We start from the raw sequence: 15215 nt of genomic DNA on the forward strand, positions 1-15215 counted from the left end.
TCATGAAACTTCCAACATCAAGATTAACTCAGATGAGAGAGAGATTTTTGTCATGAAGGTGAAACATGCTGAAGGTCGGCCATGAATGAATCTGTTGATATTTTTTTGGGTTGTGTAAAAAGCAAGTAAAGTTTAGCCATGTGGAGGAAGTGGAGGAGAGTTTGTCAAAGATCCAGGGTCACGAAGGTCGTGTTACATTTTTCTTACCTTTAGTAAGGACTCCAACATTAAAGGAGACATATTATGCCCATTTTCCAAAAATTAAAATAGTTCCCAGGTGTCTTATAGACATGTCTGTTATATGCTTTGGTCAAAATACCCCAAGGATCAAACATCACAGCTCTTTTCATCCTCTCAAAACAGCCCTGTTCAGAACGGCTGGTTTCAGTGCCTGTCCCTTTAAATGCAAATGAACCACTGCTCTGCCCCGCCCCTTCTACTGGTACCAGGTAGGGGCAGGGTTATCAAATTTGAAAGCTAGTTACATCACTGGAAGACAACTGAGGGAACAGCTCATAAAACCAGTTGGATTTTAATCAAGGGAGCCTGGAAATTACAGATTTTGGAGGCTGGAAGGCAAGACAAACACCCAAATATATGTTAAGGAGCCTTCGAAAAGTGATATTTCCATAATATGTCCCCTTTAATGTAGGTACTATTCATCCGTAATATGATTCCAGATGTGCAGCTGGGTTTCACTGATGCTGCATCAGTACTAGAAGTCAAGGTATTGTTCAATCGATTGACAAAAAACCCATGTGCCATGCATTTTGATCACACACACACATAGACAGATATGCAGTATTTGTTCTGATCTGTTATCCTGTCATCAGCAAGTCACAACACTTTCCCTGTTTCGACTTTAATTGTCTTTATGTTGCCTCATGTTGACAGTAAAACGCTGTCTTCCACATCTACATCCCATCTGTTCCGCTGCTCTGCCACCAATTTGTTCTGCAATAGCTCTTTCTCAGTCGACCGTTGGACTCAGCTGCCTGCCAGCTGCTTTTTGGAGCACGGCGTCAGTGAGTTCGTGCCGACCTCTTTAATCAACAGGTGATTCTGACTTCTGGACTACAGGAAGGGGAAATAAAAAAAAAAAGAAAAAGAGGTTAACATCTGAGCTGCTGAGATCTGACATCGGCAATCACATCACATCCAGAACTCACCCCAATTGCACCTGACACAGATCCTGCCCTCTCTAAAAGTTTGTCAAAAAAAATCAGAGAACCTTTGGATCAAAAGGAGGGAGCTGTGAATAGACAATGAGCTGAAAGTTGATTTTTTTTTAACTTTTTCCATCTCTACGAACTTTTCAGACCCGCTGCAATTGAAATCTGTGTTTTCTCTCCACATATATACATATGAGTATATATCTGCGAATACACAGCTGAAGGGTGAATCCTCACCGTGGGGAATGATAGGAGGGGGGGTGGTTGGGTGCGCCAAGGTCGCTTCGTTTTTCAGCTGCATGCACCGGTTGATGGATGAGCCTGTGAGCTCGGCCTGCCTGTTGAAACCTCCCCAGTCGTAGCCCAGAATGCACTGGTCAGGAACGAGCGCTCCTCCGTTCTATTCTGGGCATCTGTCAGCGCTCGCAGACACGTCCATAAGCGCGTGGAGTACATTTGTCATACAGGTGCAGCGGCTCTGACATTTTTGTGGAAGGCCTTGTCTGTTTTCTGTCTATTATTATTACTATTATTATGTATTTGCATAATTTGAACAAACCCCATTCATTATTTATGTCTTTTCATATTGCACTCAGGTATCAACAACATGTTTTTGTTGATGTCACAATGAGTAATAACCCGCTAATTGCTCAGTTCATTATACAGCCGTATCCCAAGTGTCGCTGAGGGTTCAGCGGTAGATGAAAGGCTTTATTTTACAACATGAGACACTGTAGCACCGTTCCACTTGTCTCCAAACTGAAATGGACGCATTAGTGAAGCCAAATCGTGGAAAAGCCTCACACAGGTTTTTTTTTTTTATACCGTGTCGCACAGACAGACAATCCATGTCTGTCTGCAACTGTTTGCCTCAGTTCCAGTGGGAGGCATTGTTATTTTGTTTTCCTCCTCCCCACCCCCTCGAACCTTTAAGGGGCTGACACCGGTGTGTTTATGAAGTCTGTTATTGGAACAGGCTCCACACATTAAGCTCGGGAGGCGCCGAAGCAGTGCGTGTGACTGGAACAATTACTGCTGCTCCCACCAGATGGAAAACACCGTGTTCAGGCGCAAAGGTTAATGGCTCCATCTGTTGGAGAACGGCAGAAGTGCCGCGCACTGATGTGTATGTGTGTGTGTGTGTGTGTGACTTGCATACATTCCTCACGTGGATAGAACATATGCATTATTAGTCCCTTTAGTAGATGAAATGGTACAAAATAAAATGAGCAATTTCATATCCCTGGAAGATGTAAGCATGACTAACATGATACATGTTGTTGGGACTATAAATAAGAAATTAGCAGATGATGCTGGGAGGAGTGTCTCCTCTGATTGATGTGGTTATGTAACAGAGTTCAATCTGCTCTGTTATTCATGACCAAAAGGACTACAGTATTCCACAGTTCCCCCTCTCCTTGATTTTCCCTTCCCTCCTCCTCTTTGTCACCCTTTAAATGCACCACACACTCGCTTATGTGTGCTGTGTTCTTTCGCTTTTGTTGTCTTACTTGTCATATAAATGTACAACCTTTTTTTTGTTCTCTCTGCAGTTCCTTGGAAACACAGAGGTTGAAGCCCCCAAAGGCACAGAAGTTGTAAAGGATGCAGTCAGGAAGCTGAAGGTAAAGCTGCTGCTCGCTATAAACTGTTGCCTAAAACTGATGCCTAAGAGGATAGTGTGTTTGTGAGGGAGGGAGGAGGTGGGAGGGAGTGAGTGACAAATGCTCCCCCTCCCTTTAATGCTCTCCAGAAAGGTGCCCTTGGAGTTTTTCAGCGTGTGGCTGCTTTGAACTGCTTGATAAGCACAACACTTAGCTCGGTCGACCCACCTCAGGTTGATGTGAAATTCAATAACACAGATATTTATCCGTGTTGAAACCTGCTGCTTCAGATCCTGAGCCCAAATCCTTGAACGCGGGTCCTTAAATATTCAATGTCAGAGCTCAGTGACACGTGATGAAAGCTCTTGACACTTAATGGTTCCTTGTATAACATGATGATCTCATTAGAAGCTGTGGCCTAAATTTGCATTTTAATGGGCAGAGAATAGATTTCATGAGACAATATAATATCTTAATGCTGTGTTAAACTCTTACTGTTACATTACAGCCAAGTGTGATATAGAAATATATGTTAATTTATGATTTAAAGCTGCACTTGCCATTGTATAATGGCATGGGTTTTAATGGCTAAAGGTTTGCTGAAAGGAGTCACCAACTGTCTGAAAGAGCTGCCTGTTGTGTCTGGAGATGATTAAAGGTGCAGGTAGTAAAACCAAAACAAGAAGCTGAAAGGCACCAAAACTCAGTGTGCTTAATGATGAGTCTCTCTTTGTTTGTCACCATAGGAACAACATGTGGGTAGAACAGGTGGGCATACAAAGGGACCGAGCTTCATGTTACCAGAAGAAAATGTTGGTTTTCTTTGGGCCAAAGATTCAATGATTAAATTCAGATTCATATTAAAAAAACTTTATTGACCCCAATAATGGCAATTCATTAACAGCTCACGTCATATACATAGCTCATACAACATACAAAATATACTGTGTGTCTGTACAATCAGTACAGACAGTCAGGTTGCAGAAAAGGACAACCAATACACAATAAATAAAATATCAATAAAAACAGCTTAAGATAATAAATAACATTGTAACATGACCACCATGTAAAAGCACTGAAAGGACTCATTTAAAATAATCACTCGAAGATTTGAACAACCCAATAGCAGAAGATAGATAGGAATATTAGGAAAGACAGTTTCAAAGTACATTTACTTGTTTTTGGAAATGTATGGCTTTTACTCCACTACCCTTAAAGGGACAATGAGGAGTTTCGGAAAGCAAAGTGTTTTCACACTACATTTCCCATGAGCCTCCACACACACTGTGAAATACTTGGACCGGCACAAGATGGACGAAAGCAAAAACATTTGGCAAAAATGTTTTCATTAATCAAAAACAAAAGTCGGAGGTCCGAAGACGATCAGATACTGTTGTAGTTCTGTCCATAAACTACCATAAACGATGCCAACTAGCGTTCCGGCGGCGTTATTCCCATGACCCGCCAGGCAGCGTCTGGGAAACCAAAACTAGGAAATGCTAGGCGAGTCGACAACTAAATAATAACATCAAAATAACTATAAAGACAACAAATATTTATGGAAAATGGACTAATTAACAAGTGCGGGTAATGTCGATTCATCCACATTAATATGAGACTCTTTTATAATCAAAAACAAACTTCTTGGGGTCTCTTTAAAGGCAAAAAAGAACAAAAGAAGAGTTCCCAGTCAGTAGTATGAATTGTCTTATTACCATACACTGTGTTCATCACAGAAGAAGGAAACAGCCAACTCCTTCACTGTCAGTCATGTTTGACCCTGTCAGCGTCCTAACGATGCTACATTAGCTATGAGGCTGAAGGTTTTTCACCAGAAACTGTGAGAAGTGTTCATCACTACCTATACAATTTGCTTACTTGAGAAAACAATTCACCACAATACCACGATGCCTTAACATTTGAAACATATAGAGTATATAGACAGTTGCATCCACAACTGAGCAGTTTTCACTAGTACTGGAGTAATAGCCGACCAGGAGGATCTCCACTTTAACTCAAGTACTGTTCTGTGTGCTCAGTCCTCCTCTGCTGAAAAGTTGCCACACACCAGGCAAACGCCCAAGACCGCGCTCAGTTGGTCATGATGGGCTGCACTGACAAACAGCCGTACTCCTTCTGTAGGTTTTCTTTCATTATTCAGAGCACAGCTTCGTTTAACTTCCCCCCCAATGAATGACACTTAATCTGAGACACAAACACTTCAGCATTGGACAAGTTAAACTGGCCCAGCAGTGTTCTTCTTCTTCCTCCTGTGAGCATGGGAACCGCTACAGCGCGGCCATCTCGCCTTTCTCCCAGCTTCTTGGTAACGTGGCTGTGCTCGCTGCCTGCTGCCCTCCCCTCTGTCTTCTCCTGCCAAGACTGGAGTCTGTGAGGCCACTTGCAGGGGAGGCTTGTTTTCCCAAGCCCATACCTCTATTGTTACATTACATTTAATCTTGAAAGCCTGTTTGGAGACCAAGGCTCTGTGGTTACCTCTGCCAGATACACTAACAGTAAGGAACAGGCTGAATTATATTTCCTTAGATCATGTGGAGGGGGAGGAAGAATGAAATGAAATAAAACGCATATGTCTCAGGGAGGGAGGCATGTGTCCATGGTTTAGGTCAGATACTGTACCACAGTAAGTTAGAAATGCCTTTGGGTTAGCCTGTTCATTCCTCAAAGATAAAACTCCATGTAAAACATGAACACTGTTTTCTCTCTGTCTCTGTTCATGTTTGCATCTGCAGGCCACGACGAGTACCTGTGTCCAATCATAGGAGCTTAATCTTAGACAGCTGATTATATCAATTTACTGTAGGACAATGTGTACACACAAACACACAAATTGTCTGTCCTCACAAGCTGAAAAGAAAGAGTCAGGTACAGGTTTGTGCTTGTATGCATGCATATACTTAGACTTGTACTGTTTTATTGCTGTTTTTAATCTGAATTCCACTCTGACTTTGCTCTATTTTATGGTTTTTAAAGTGTAAAGTGTCTTTTAGCATCTGTAAAAGCGCTTACAAATAAAATATATTATTATTATACAAACTCAGACATCAGGAAAACACCAAAACATCACATAAATCAACAACAATAACTGCTTTATTATATAAAGAAAGAAAGAATAAGGAATAAACAAAGCACTGAAATGTGGAGTTAGGTCTTAAATCCAATTATAAAGTTGAAGTTTTGTTCACACATCAAAATTGAAGTGGATTTCCAAAAAAGATCCCGTTACAAATCTCTTTCCAGTCTGCACTAAGAACTAAATGTTCTCCCTGGGTCACAGTCCCTCAGCAGCTTCAGGGATTCTTAAACTGAGGAATCAGCACAGCTATGACACCAATCCTCTATGATTTTAATGCTGCAGTGGAGACTTCATAAAGATCTATTAAAGATTTATATTAAATTTGGCAATAATTACAGGCTATTATCATCTCCCTGGAACCATCCTCGCTTGCAGTGTCTCCTCAGCTGACACACACACTCCCCCTCCGAACAGACATTTTCATTGGTTATTGACCTGGACTGGTTGCCAGGTCCTGTTGATGTTTATGCCACTTGGCAACAAAAGTGTGAAAGAATTGTTTTTTTGGCACTGCTTGATGGAATGATCTATTGGATGGATTTCTTCTTGCATCTTCTGTTTAACATTTCACCTTAATGATTGAATTTTACTAAACCAATTTTAATAGATATTTAATTATGAACACACTGCCAAAGGTTTTTCTTTTTTATTTTTTTTTCTTACCCTCAAGAATGTCTTGTTTTGCATTTTATGGTCCACATCTTCACTGCCTTGGTTCAGTCTCATTACACATCATTTCCAGCTGTTTCCTGTGAAAAAAGTGTTTTGTTCCTTATAAATACTTTGGCATTATAGGGGTGAACTAATCAGTTCTTTCTGCTTGTGATCTCTCCAATCTTCAGTTTCAGAGGCACATCAAGAAGTCAGAGGGGCAGAAGACTCCCAAAGTGGAACTGCAGATATCCATCTATGGTGTGAAAATACTAGATCCCAAGACAAAAGTGAGTCCAGAATAATTTGAGTTTTTTGTTGGTGCTGGTTTTGCTGATTCTGAATAAAATAAATAACAAACATGTGTCTTTCTTTTTTGCAGGATGTGCAGCACAACTGTCAGTTACACAGGATATCCTTCTGTGCCGATGATAAAACTGATAAAAGGATATTTACTTTCATCTGCAAGGACTCTGAGTCCAACAAACACCTCTGCTACGTGTTTGACAGTGAAAAATGTGTAAGTGCTTTCCCGTCTCCTTATTGAAACACACTTGACAGTTCTTATTGCATATGTCATATTTTGATCCCGTGTTTCCACAACCGTCTCCCTGAGTTGGTGCTGCGTTTTGACAGTAATCCACCATGATTTATACATTCAAGCTGTAGTGGCGTGTAGGTAAACAGATGTATTTGTGTCACGCTGCAGGCGGAGGAGATAACTCTAACCATCGGTCAGGCCTTTGACTTGGCCTACAAGAAGTTCCTGGAGTCTGGAGGCAAAGACGTGGAAACCAGGAAACAGATTGGAAGCCTTCAGAAACGCGTACGTCTCACATCCACTTGAGTTCAGCTCATCTGCTCTCACACAAACTTTAATTGACTTATTTTTATTAATTAATGCAGCGTCTGTTTCTATTGATTGTTTTAAATCATCCAGTGTGGACGATTAACCATGTTGATGAAAGATGTCTATAATGAATGGCAATGATAACGCTCAGACTCGCTCTGTAATTGAATTAGTCTGCGCCCGCACAAAAAGTGGAGCCATCCCACTATCTTTGTTCAGACAGTGATTTATTAAGACATTGGTATGAATCTAATCACACTGTAGTATATTAAAAGTGTGTGATATGTTTCAAGGTTAATTTGCAGGCATTTGTCACTTTTTTGTGTCTGTTGATCTATTTCCTAAAAATGCATCATCAACAGCAAGTACAGTAATAATAATAATAATAAATAATAATGTTTTTTTATATAGCACATTACAACATCAGAAAGATGATCAAAGTGCTTTACAGAAAGAAATTACATTGCAAGTGACAAATGTCATTGAATAACATAGCAGATACAAAAGCAAGAGAACGATAAAATGCATATCAAAAGGCAAAAGTTACTCAATATTAAAAGCCTGTCTAAATAAATGAGTTTTAAGATGTGATTTAAAAAGTGCCAAGTCATTAATAAAATGTAATTCAGGGGGTAGGGAGTTCCACAATTCCGGGGCCGCTATTGAAAAGGCACGATCCCCCCACTGTTTAAAATTGGAAAAAGGAACCTCCAACAGAGGCTGTTCTGAGGACCGGAGAGCTCTACAGTGTCGTCTTATGGAAAAATCCATGTTGCCATGGAGATGTGTAAACAACATGACATGGCGAAGTAATATTTTCAGTGATGAGTCAGCCGTGCTGTCATGCTTGTCACTACCCGATTTGCAACGCTACCCGATTTGTGACAGCCACGTACGGCAACTCCACTTGGACAAACTTAGTTGAATTGACTTAGGATCACTGCCCCATGTGCGTCGCCAGAGACGATTTATCTTTTTATTATTTAAAAAAAAAATTCTTTATTAGTAGGCCTAATGTAAATTGAGGGTTCGTTGTGGTGGTATGGATCTTAATGCTCAGAAAACAGGAACACAGGCGGACTTTTAGTGTTTACTCTCGTCTTTTCTCGCCGGCCTCATCACCACGACAACCACAAACAATCACAACTATAAACCAAACAGCTACTCAGAATAAACGAGTCTGCCGCGGCTGTCTTATGACGGACGTCCGCGGGTTTTTTAAATTATTTTTTTTAAATCAATTTCACAGTGCCGTATTTTACAGAACTTTAAGCAGACTTGCGATTGTACGCAAATCGGGCAGTGCCCAAATTAAGTTTGTCCAAGTGGAGTTGCCGTAGGCAGCTGTCCAAGATGGCGGCCGGCCTGCGCATGCGCAGACCAGTTTTGTCACAAATCGGGTAGCGTTGCAAATCGGGTAGTGACAATGCTGATTTGAGCATGTTCTAAATGTCTTATTGACCAATCAGATTGCTTGGTCGGAACTACTTGTTGTATAATAAGCTTTATCCACCTTTTTACGAACGTCAAAAACGTAAGCCTGTTTTGCCGGTTTTGCTCTTCCGGTGGAATTTTATGTTTATGTTTCCATGGTTTCAGTAGTCGCGGTAAATGCATGGATTTTTTTTTTTTTTTCCCCCAATGAAAATCTGTAAAACGCATGGATCATCAAACCAGCTTTTAACAGTGGATATCACACAAATTGACATCCGTGTTAAAAGCCAGCGTTAATAGATCCATGCGTTTACCGCAACTATGACAACGACTGAAAACCATGGAAACGTAAACGTACAATTCCACCAAACCGGCAAAACTGAATTCCGGTTTTGTCCATAGATGACGTCGGAAACTTGTGGATACAATCAGACAGATACACTGGAGCAAGACCGTGGATAGCTTTAAAAACAAACATTATCAGTTTAAAAATGATCCTGAATTTAACTGGGAGTAACTCTCCATTATAGGCTACTGAACATTCACCCAAAGGAAGGAAATAACATGTTTTTGAACATAAAGCTCGTTGTTGGTCTTCACAACATTTCAACACAATCTCTGCTCAAAGTTCACTCACTAACTTCTCCAGACGTTTAACCCACGTGTCACAGTCTACAAGAGTGGATCGAGTTTGCTCTGTTGTCATGGAGATGAGATTGTTCACAAGAGCTCAGTAGCTGTATTATTTCATCCGTTGCCCAGTTAGGACTTCCCACATGGAAGAAAAGTACTGACAAATGTCACAAAGACCATTTTGTGTAGTAGAAAGCCCTGAGGGAAGATCATAAGTGACTCTGGAGTCAGAATCATTTTGTTAAATTAGGTGTTAAAGGGTTTATGGAAGGCTGTGGGTGATATGATCATGAAGAAACAGTGTAGCCTAAATGGTTATACTGTCTTTATTGTTTTGGGATTTTTTTTTTTAATTTTGTTTTGCATCAAAGTGAAGAATATATGGTGTTTCTGCAGTGTAACCAGGGTTTTTCGCTATTTACAATATGATGATATACCATGCAATTCAGAAAAAATTAAACACTAAGTGTTTCTTTATGGTTGTTTTAAAGGGATAGTTCAACATTTTGACAAATTCACCTATTGCCATAATCCCTATAGTTTTAGGAGTAGGCTCATTATCTTTAATTTTCCGCTTTTAGATTGGCGGGGCAGAGACACGAGCTGTGCTGTACTTTCGCATTTCCCTCATCAAACCCATCAAATACACAATCCAACAACTCCAAAACACTCTCATGGACAAGGCGTGACCTGCACATTCACCACATTATGAAATAATCATGTATAGCCTAATTATGTTACATTACACATGAAGCAAATACTCAGAACTACTTGCTCTGCCGAACAGCCGTGTCTGGAATGTAGTTCCGGCTACTGCTATTTTCCTCAGAAACTGTGTTACATGATTATTTCACAGCGTGGTGAATGTGCAGGTCACAGCTGTCCATGAGAGTGTTTTGGAGTTGTCGGATTGTGTATTGGATGAGTTTGATGAGGGAAAGGTGAAAGTACCGTGTGCCGTGCAGAGCTTGCAGCTCTGCCCCGCCAATCTGAAAACAGCTTGCACCGACAATTGAAGGTAATGAACCTACTCCTAAAACTATAGGGATTATCTGAATTTGCCAAAATGTTGAAATGTCCCTTTAAAGCTTAATAAACCATTTGGACTCTTTCTAAGAAAGAACACATTATCACAAAGATGAGAAACAATTTGATCAGGGCATGAAAACTCGATGTTGGTTTCACAGGACAGTGATGATAACCACACAGGATCATAAAGAATCTTTATCTGAGTCGCTCATAACACAAAGATTGTATCAGTTCAATTGAATTTCTATTGCGTATGGTTATAATATCAACTTTGCAGTTTATTAGTTCTGTCGCTTTAACGGGTCGCACACTCTTGTCAATTTGCAGATTCAAGAACTGGAAACAGAAAACTCGGAGCTGAAGAAGCAGCTTCAAGACCTCGAAGAACAGCTGATGATAGCTCATGTGCCACCAGTAAGGACAAACAGCACAGACACTGTCCACAGACTGGAACAGAATACCAACACATTGATTTCTAAGCAACAAAGTGACCATTAAAGCAGAGTTATATGCTAAAACGTAAACCAACTGTCACACAATCACTATCAGTGTTGTCTGAAGTCAACTAACTCTAGACTCTATAAGCTTCTGCTCTCACCAGGCCTAGTTAGAGATGCTTGTTTCGCTTTCTGGCTCTAATTGCATCGTCTGCAGACAAACTAAAGCATCACACTGATCTAATATCACATTTAGGATGCAGCCCCACGAAGTCACGCTACACAGCCAATAATTATAAAAGTTGAGTAAATTGAATCTAGCAAGTTTGGGGAGTATACTTAAGGACAGCTTGGTTTGCTGATATTGCCTCTGTGATTAAGCACATGGCCTCAGACTCGGCTTTAGAACGGCCAAAAAGGATCTGTCGGTCTAAAGCTGCGCGTGAAAGCAAAGCAATTACACACCTGATTGGTCTGATGAGGAATAGCGATACGTTCAACATCTCATTGGTGGCAGCCCCCCAAGCGAATGCAATTACCCACACACCTCTCACACCTCTTGCTGAATAATGCTGTCCCACTCTGGTCACTTTTTTCTGTCTGCCCGTCTTTTTTTTTCCTTCTTCCTCTTCTTCTTCTTTCCTCCCCTCAGCCGCTGCACATAAACGCGGCTAACGAAGCGTACATGCTGCAGAGGCCCTCCTCTCTCTTCTGGTGTCACAGCATCACGTCGCTGTCCTGTCTGGAAATCTCCTCTGTCACACTCACTCCCATGAGCTCGCCGGAGTCCAACTTATCCGCCGGGCTACTAACTCCTCCGCCTGCCAAACCTGCTCTCCTTCCTCCTAAACCGCCCGAGGGATGCAGCATCCCACGGCCTCGCGTAAAAAAAAACAAAAAAAAAAACCTTCCTCTGCTTTCTCTTGCTTTGTTTGTGTCGTCCCTGAAGCCTTGTTATCTCCTGCTTTCTATCTGCTACTTCTTTTTGCTTCTGTGCTAAAAAAAAAAAACAACAAAAAAAATAAGTGCACAGTTTGTGTATCCGCCCGTAATTATTCCCTATTTCGGTGACTTTTTGATACAGGCAGGCAGCATCTCCATGAAACCGCAGTCCACGGATATTTTCGACATGGTTCCCTTCTCCCCCGTGACGCCGCTGGTGCCCACGCAGGCCAGTAACGGCTGCCCACCGCCACCGCCGACCACACTGCCACCGGACATAAGTGAGTTATAATGATTGCTGCACAAAGGACTGCAGCTGTTAAAAAGGAGATTACTCGTTTTTTTGTTTTTTTTTGTTTATGTACGCTTTCTGCAGCAAGATGCACAGAAATCTGACAAAGTCTCTGTCCTTTTGAAGAGACGAGCCTGTGTGATGTTTATCTGTTATGTCTGTGTCTGCAGGGAAAGACTTGTTTGGTGCTGAGCCATTTGATCCGTTCACCTGCGGGGCGGCCGACTTCCCTCCAGACATCCAGTCAAAGCTGGATGAGATGCAGGTGAGCTCCCGTCTCCGTCTGATTCCTCCACGCTGTGTTGTTATAGAGCTGCTGGGAGGCTGGTTGAAGTGTGAAACCTGTGTTTCCTGTCTCTCTAATGATCAGTGTTGGCACTCTGAAGCTTAAGACGTTTTGCTTTTCATTTGTTTCACATCTCTTTTTTTACTTTCACTTTTCTGTCCTGTTTGGTCCTGCTTGTTTTGCCGTCTGGTTTTTTGGTTGTTATGTTTGTCTGTTTTTGGTCAGTGTATTGTCAGTTTATACATTGTGTTTGAAAGAAAAAAAAAGATAATATACTGGCTAAGTATGAGCCTCTGTTCATATAAACAGAGGCTCATCCATAAAGCCTGAAACTAAACTCTCAGTTTCCTACAGTGGCGTGCACAGACTTTTTGAAGGGCAGGGGCGAACAGGAAAAAAAAGGGCACATGTAGCGCGCCCTCGCCACTGAAGAGGGCACTTTAGGACGCATTTTGGCTCCCAAGAGGGCACTTTAGCACGCGTTTTGCCTCCGAGAGGGCACTTTAGCACGCGTGCATGCCGCTGGTTTCCTAACAGCGGCGGGCGTCTGCTGAATGTGGACAGGTGTAAATTGAATAATTAAAACAAAAAACTGTAATTGATGATTTGGTAACACTTTACTTGATGCCTATCTCTATAACACATTATAACCATATTTATAATGAGTTATAATGCAGTTATAACACTGTATAACTGTAGTTATAAACACTCATAAATGATCATAATACTTTATAACAATAATCACAACACACTATAAAGCATTTTATCTTGACTTATAAGGTCAGTAATTATAATACGTTATAATTGTTAGTAACTGGCTGACAATGCCTACATTTATAATGCATTATAAATACTGTGTTATAATTGGCTTATAAACGTGTATAACTATTATTATAAACACTCATAAATCACATAAGACTTTATAACAATAAGAATAACACATTATAGAGCATTATAACTCTATTATAATACTAAGACCTTATAAGCCATTATAGAATGCTCTATGATGTCTTATGCTTATTGTTATAAAGCCTTATGATAATTAATGAGTGTTTATAATGATAGTTATACACATTTATAAGACAATTATAACACATTATAACTATATTAATAATGCATTATCGATGTGGGCATTGTCAGCGAGTTACTAACAATTATTATATAATTATAATACCTGACCTTATAAGTCATGATAAGATGCTTTATAGTGTGTTATGCTTATTGTTATAAAGCATTATGATAATTTATGAGTGTTTATAATTATAGATATACAGTGCTATAACTGCATTATAACGCATTATAACTATGGTTATTATAATCTGTTATAGAGATAGGCGTCAAGTAAAGTGTTACTGATGATTTTTACTAAAGTTATTAATGGTAAAATAGATTCTACCTAATAACACAATCAGATTTTAATGAAGTCCTTATCTAACCCACTTCACCTAGATTGATTACAGACGTGAAACCAATTAGGCGTTCGTAAATAACTGCAATGATAAAAAAGTCCCCCTTGTTTTCATGTCTCATGGTGTCGTCCCCTCTCTGTGAGCGTAGAGTCAAATGTTTCCAGGCTACGGTGAAAATGTCTTGATATGAGAGCAGAATATTTGAACGCGACTGTATTTGAGGTCTGGTGGAGCAGTAAATGAAAAGCCAAGTGTGACATCAAATTCATTATTCAGAAATAATAAAAAGTCCCCTGCTGTCTTCAGGCAGGAGTAAAGAGTCATTAACAGCACTTTGCACACAGTCGTCCATATTTTATTGTTTCCACCAGAGGCATCAGATGTCAGAGCTGATGCTGCGGCTCAGCGGCCCTCACACTCTGCACAGACGTGGTGGGCTGAGACTGGTGCATCAGCAGTAATCTGGAGCCAGACGCTTCCTCTAATCCAAGAGAAATCTACATTTATTCCTGTTGAGAGTGAATGAGAGACACTTCAGACTGTGAGCTGCACTGTGGGCTGTGCTGCAGATGTCTGTCATGGCAGCACAGCCACGGAGTCAATTGGAAGAGAGCTTTTTCTGAAGAAAAAACCAACTTAAGTTAAAAAAAATTCTGGTGCTTTCTTTCAGATCTCCATTTATGGTGTTTAAATGTTATAAATAGCCTACCATAAATAGCCCATGTTTGATATAAAGAATTTAATGAACTACAAAACACTGTCCCAGGGTCAAACCTCCTGCAGAGGGCACACTGAGAGGAACCCTGGTAAACTTGTCTGATTAAAGTGATCAGAACAAAGAGACTCATTCTTTCACACTAGTAAAGCTTAAGATTTATAATTAGATGATTTATATGGAAACTCTTTACTTTTAAGCTTTGCGCTTTAACTTTAATGAAATGGTTTATACAGTAGATGAATACATAAATGAAAATAATTTAGTGACTTCAGAAATCAAAGGTCAGACTCGGAACACAAGAAAACAATCCAGGCAGAGTGATCAAACAGGAGCTGAGCAGAAGTCACTCTGAAGACTAAACACAAGGAAATGAATGTATAAGGAGGACATAGACTAAATACAAGGAGAGGGGAGACAGTGAGACGCAGGTGCTGGACATCAGGGCGGAGCAGACAGTCACACGCGAGCAGGAAGTTAGTGAAGTCAAAATAAAACAGAATGTGTGTAAGAATACATGACATACCTACCCACAGAACTAGGGCAGACGGTGAACTGAAATTCATCTCCATCCACATCATAGTGTGTTGACCATTTCTCAACTACAACGGAAGAAAGGGGTAACTCCTCAGAGTGCAGTTCTGAGAAAATGAGTTTAAAGTAT

The 15215-nt window shown here is 40.6% G+C and overlaps 1 protein-coding gene across 7 annotated transcripts in view; it reads left to right on the top strand.

Moving 5' to 3' along the window:
* The window catches only part of gulp1a (GULP PTB domain containing engulfment adaptor 1a), a 121474-nt gene that overhangs the window by 103849 nt on the left and 2410 nt on the right, over positions 1-15215 (top strand). For 4 of the 7 annotated variants that reach the window (XM_085766372.1, XM_085766375.1, XM_085766373.1 and 1 more), the window contains 8 exons: positions 2726-2797; positions 6716-6814; positions 6907-7044; positions 7234-7350; positions 10798-10884; positions 11560-11790; positions 11992-12130; positions 12312-12406. In XM_085766372.1, the coding sequence (XP_085622498.1) occupies positions 2726-2797; positions 6716-6814; positions 6907-7044; positions 7234-7350; positions 10798-10884; positions 11560-11790; positions 11992-12130; positions 12312-12406 (978 nt within the window). The remainder of the gene's footprint in view (positions 1-2725; positions 2798-6715; positions 6815-6906; positions 7045-7233; positions 7351-10797; positions 10885-11559; positions 11791-11991; positions 12131-12311; positions 12407-15215) is intronic. The other 3 variants (XM_085766376.1, XM_085766377.1, XM_085766374.1) reach the window with 1 other exon arrangement.

This window comes from Trachurus japonicus, chromosome 21 (genome assembly GCF_045865225.1).
Source record: "Trachurus japonicus isolate A0001 chromosome 21, Traja_1.0".
Classification (NCBI taxonomy): domain Eukaryota; kingdom Metazoa; phylum Chordata; class Actinopteri; order Carangiformes; family Carangidae; genus Trachurus; species Trachurus japonicus.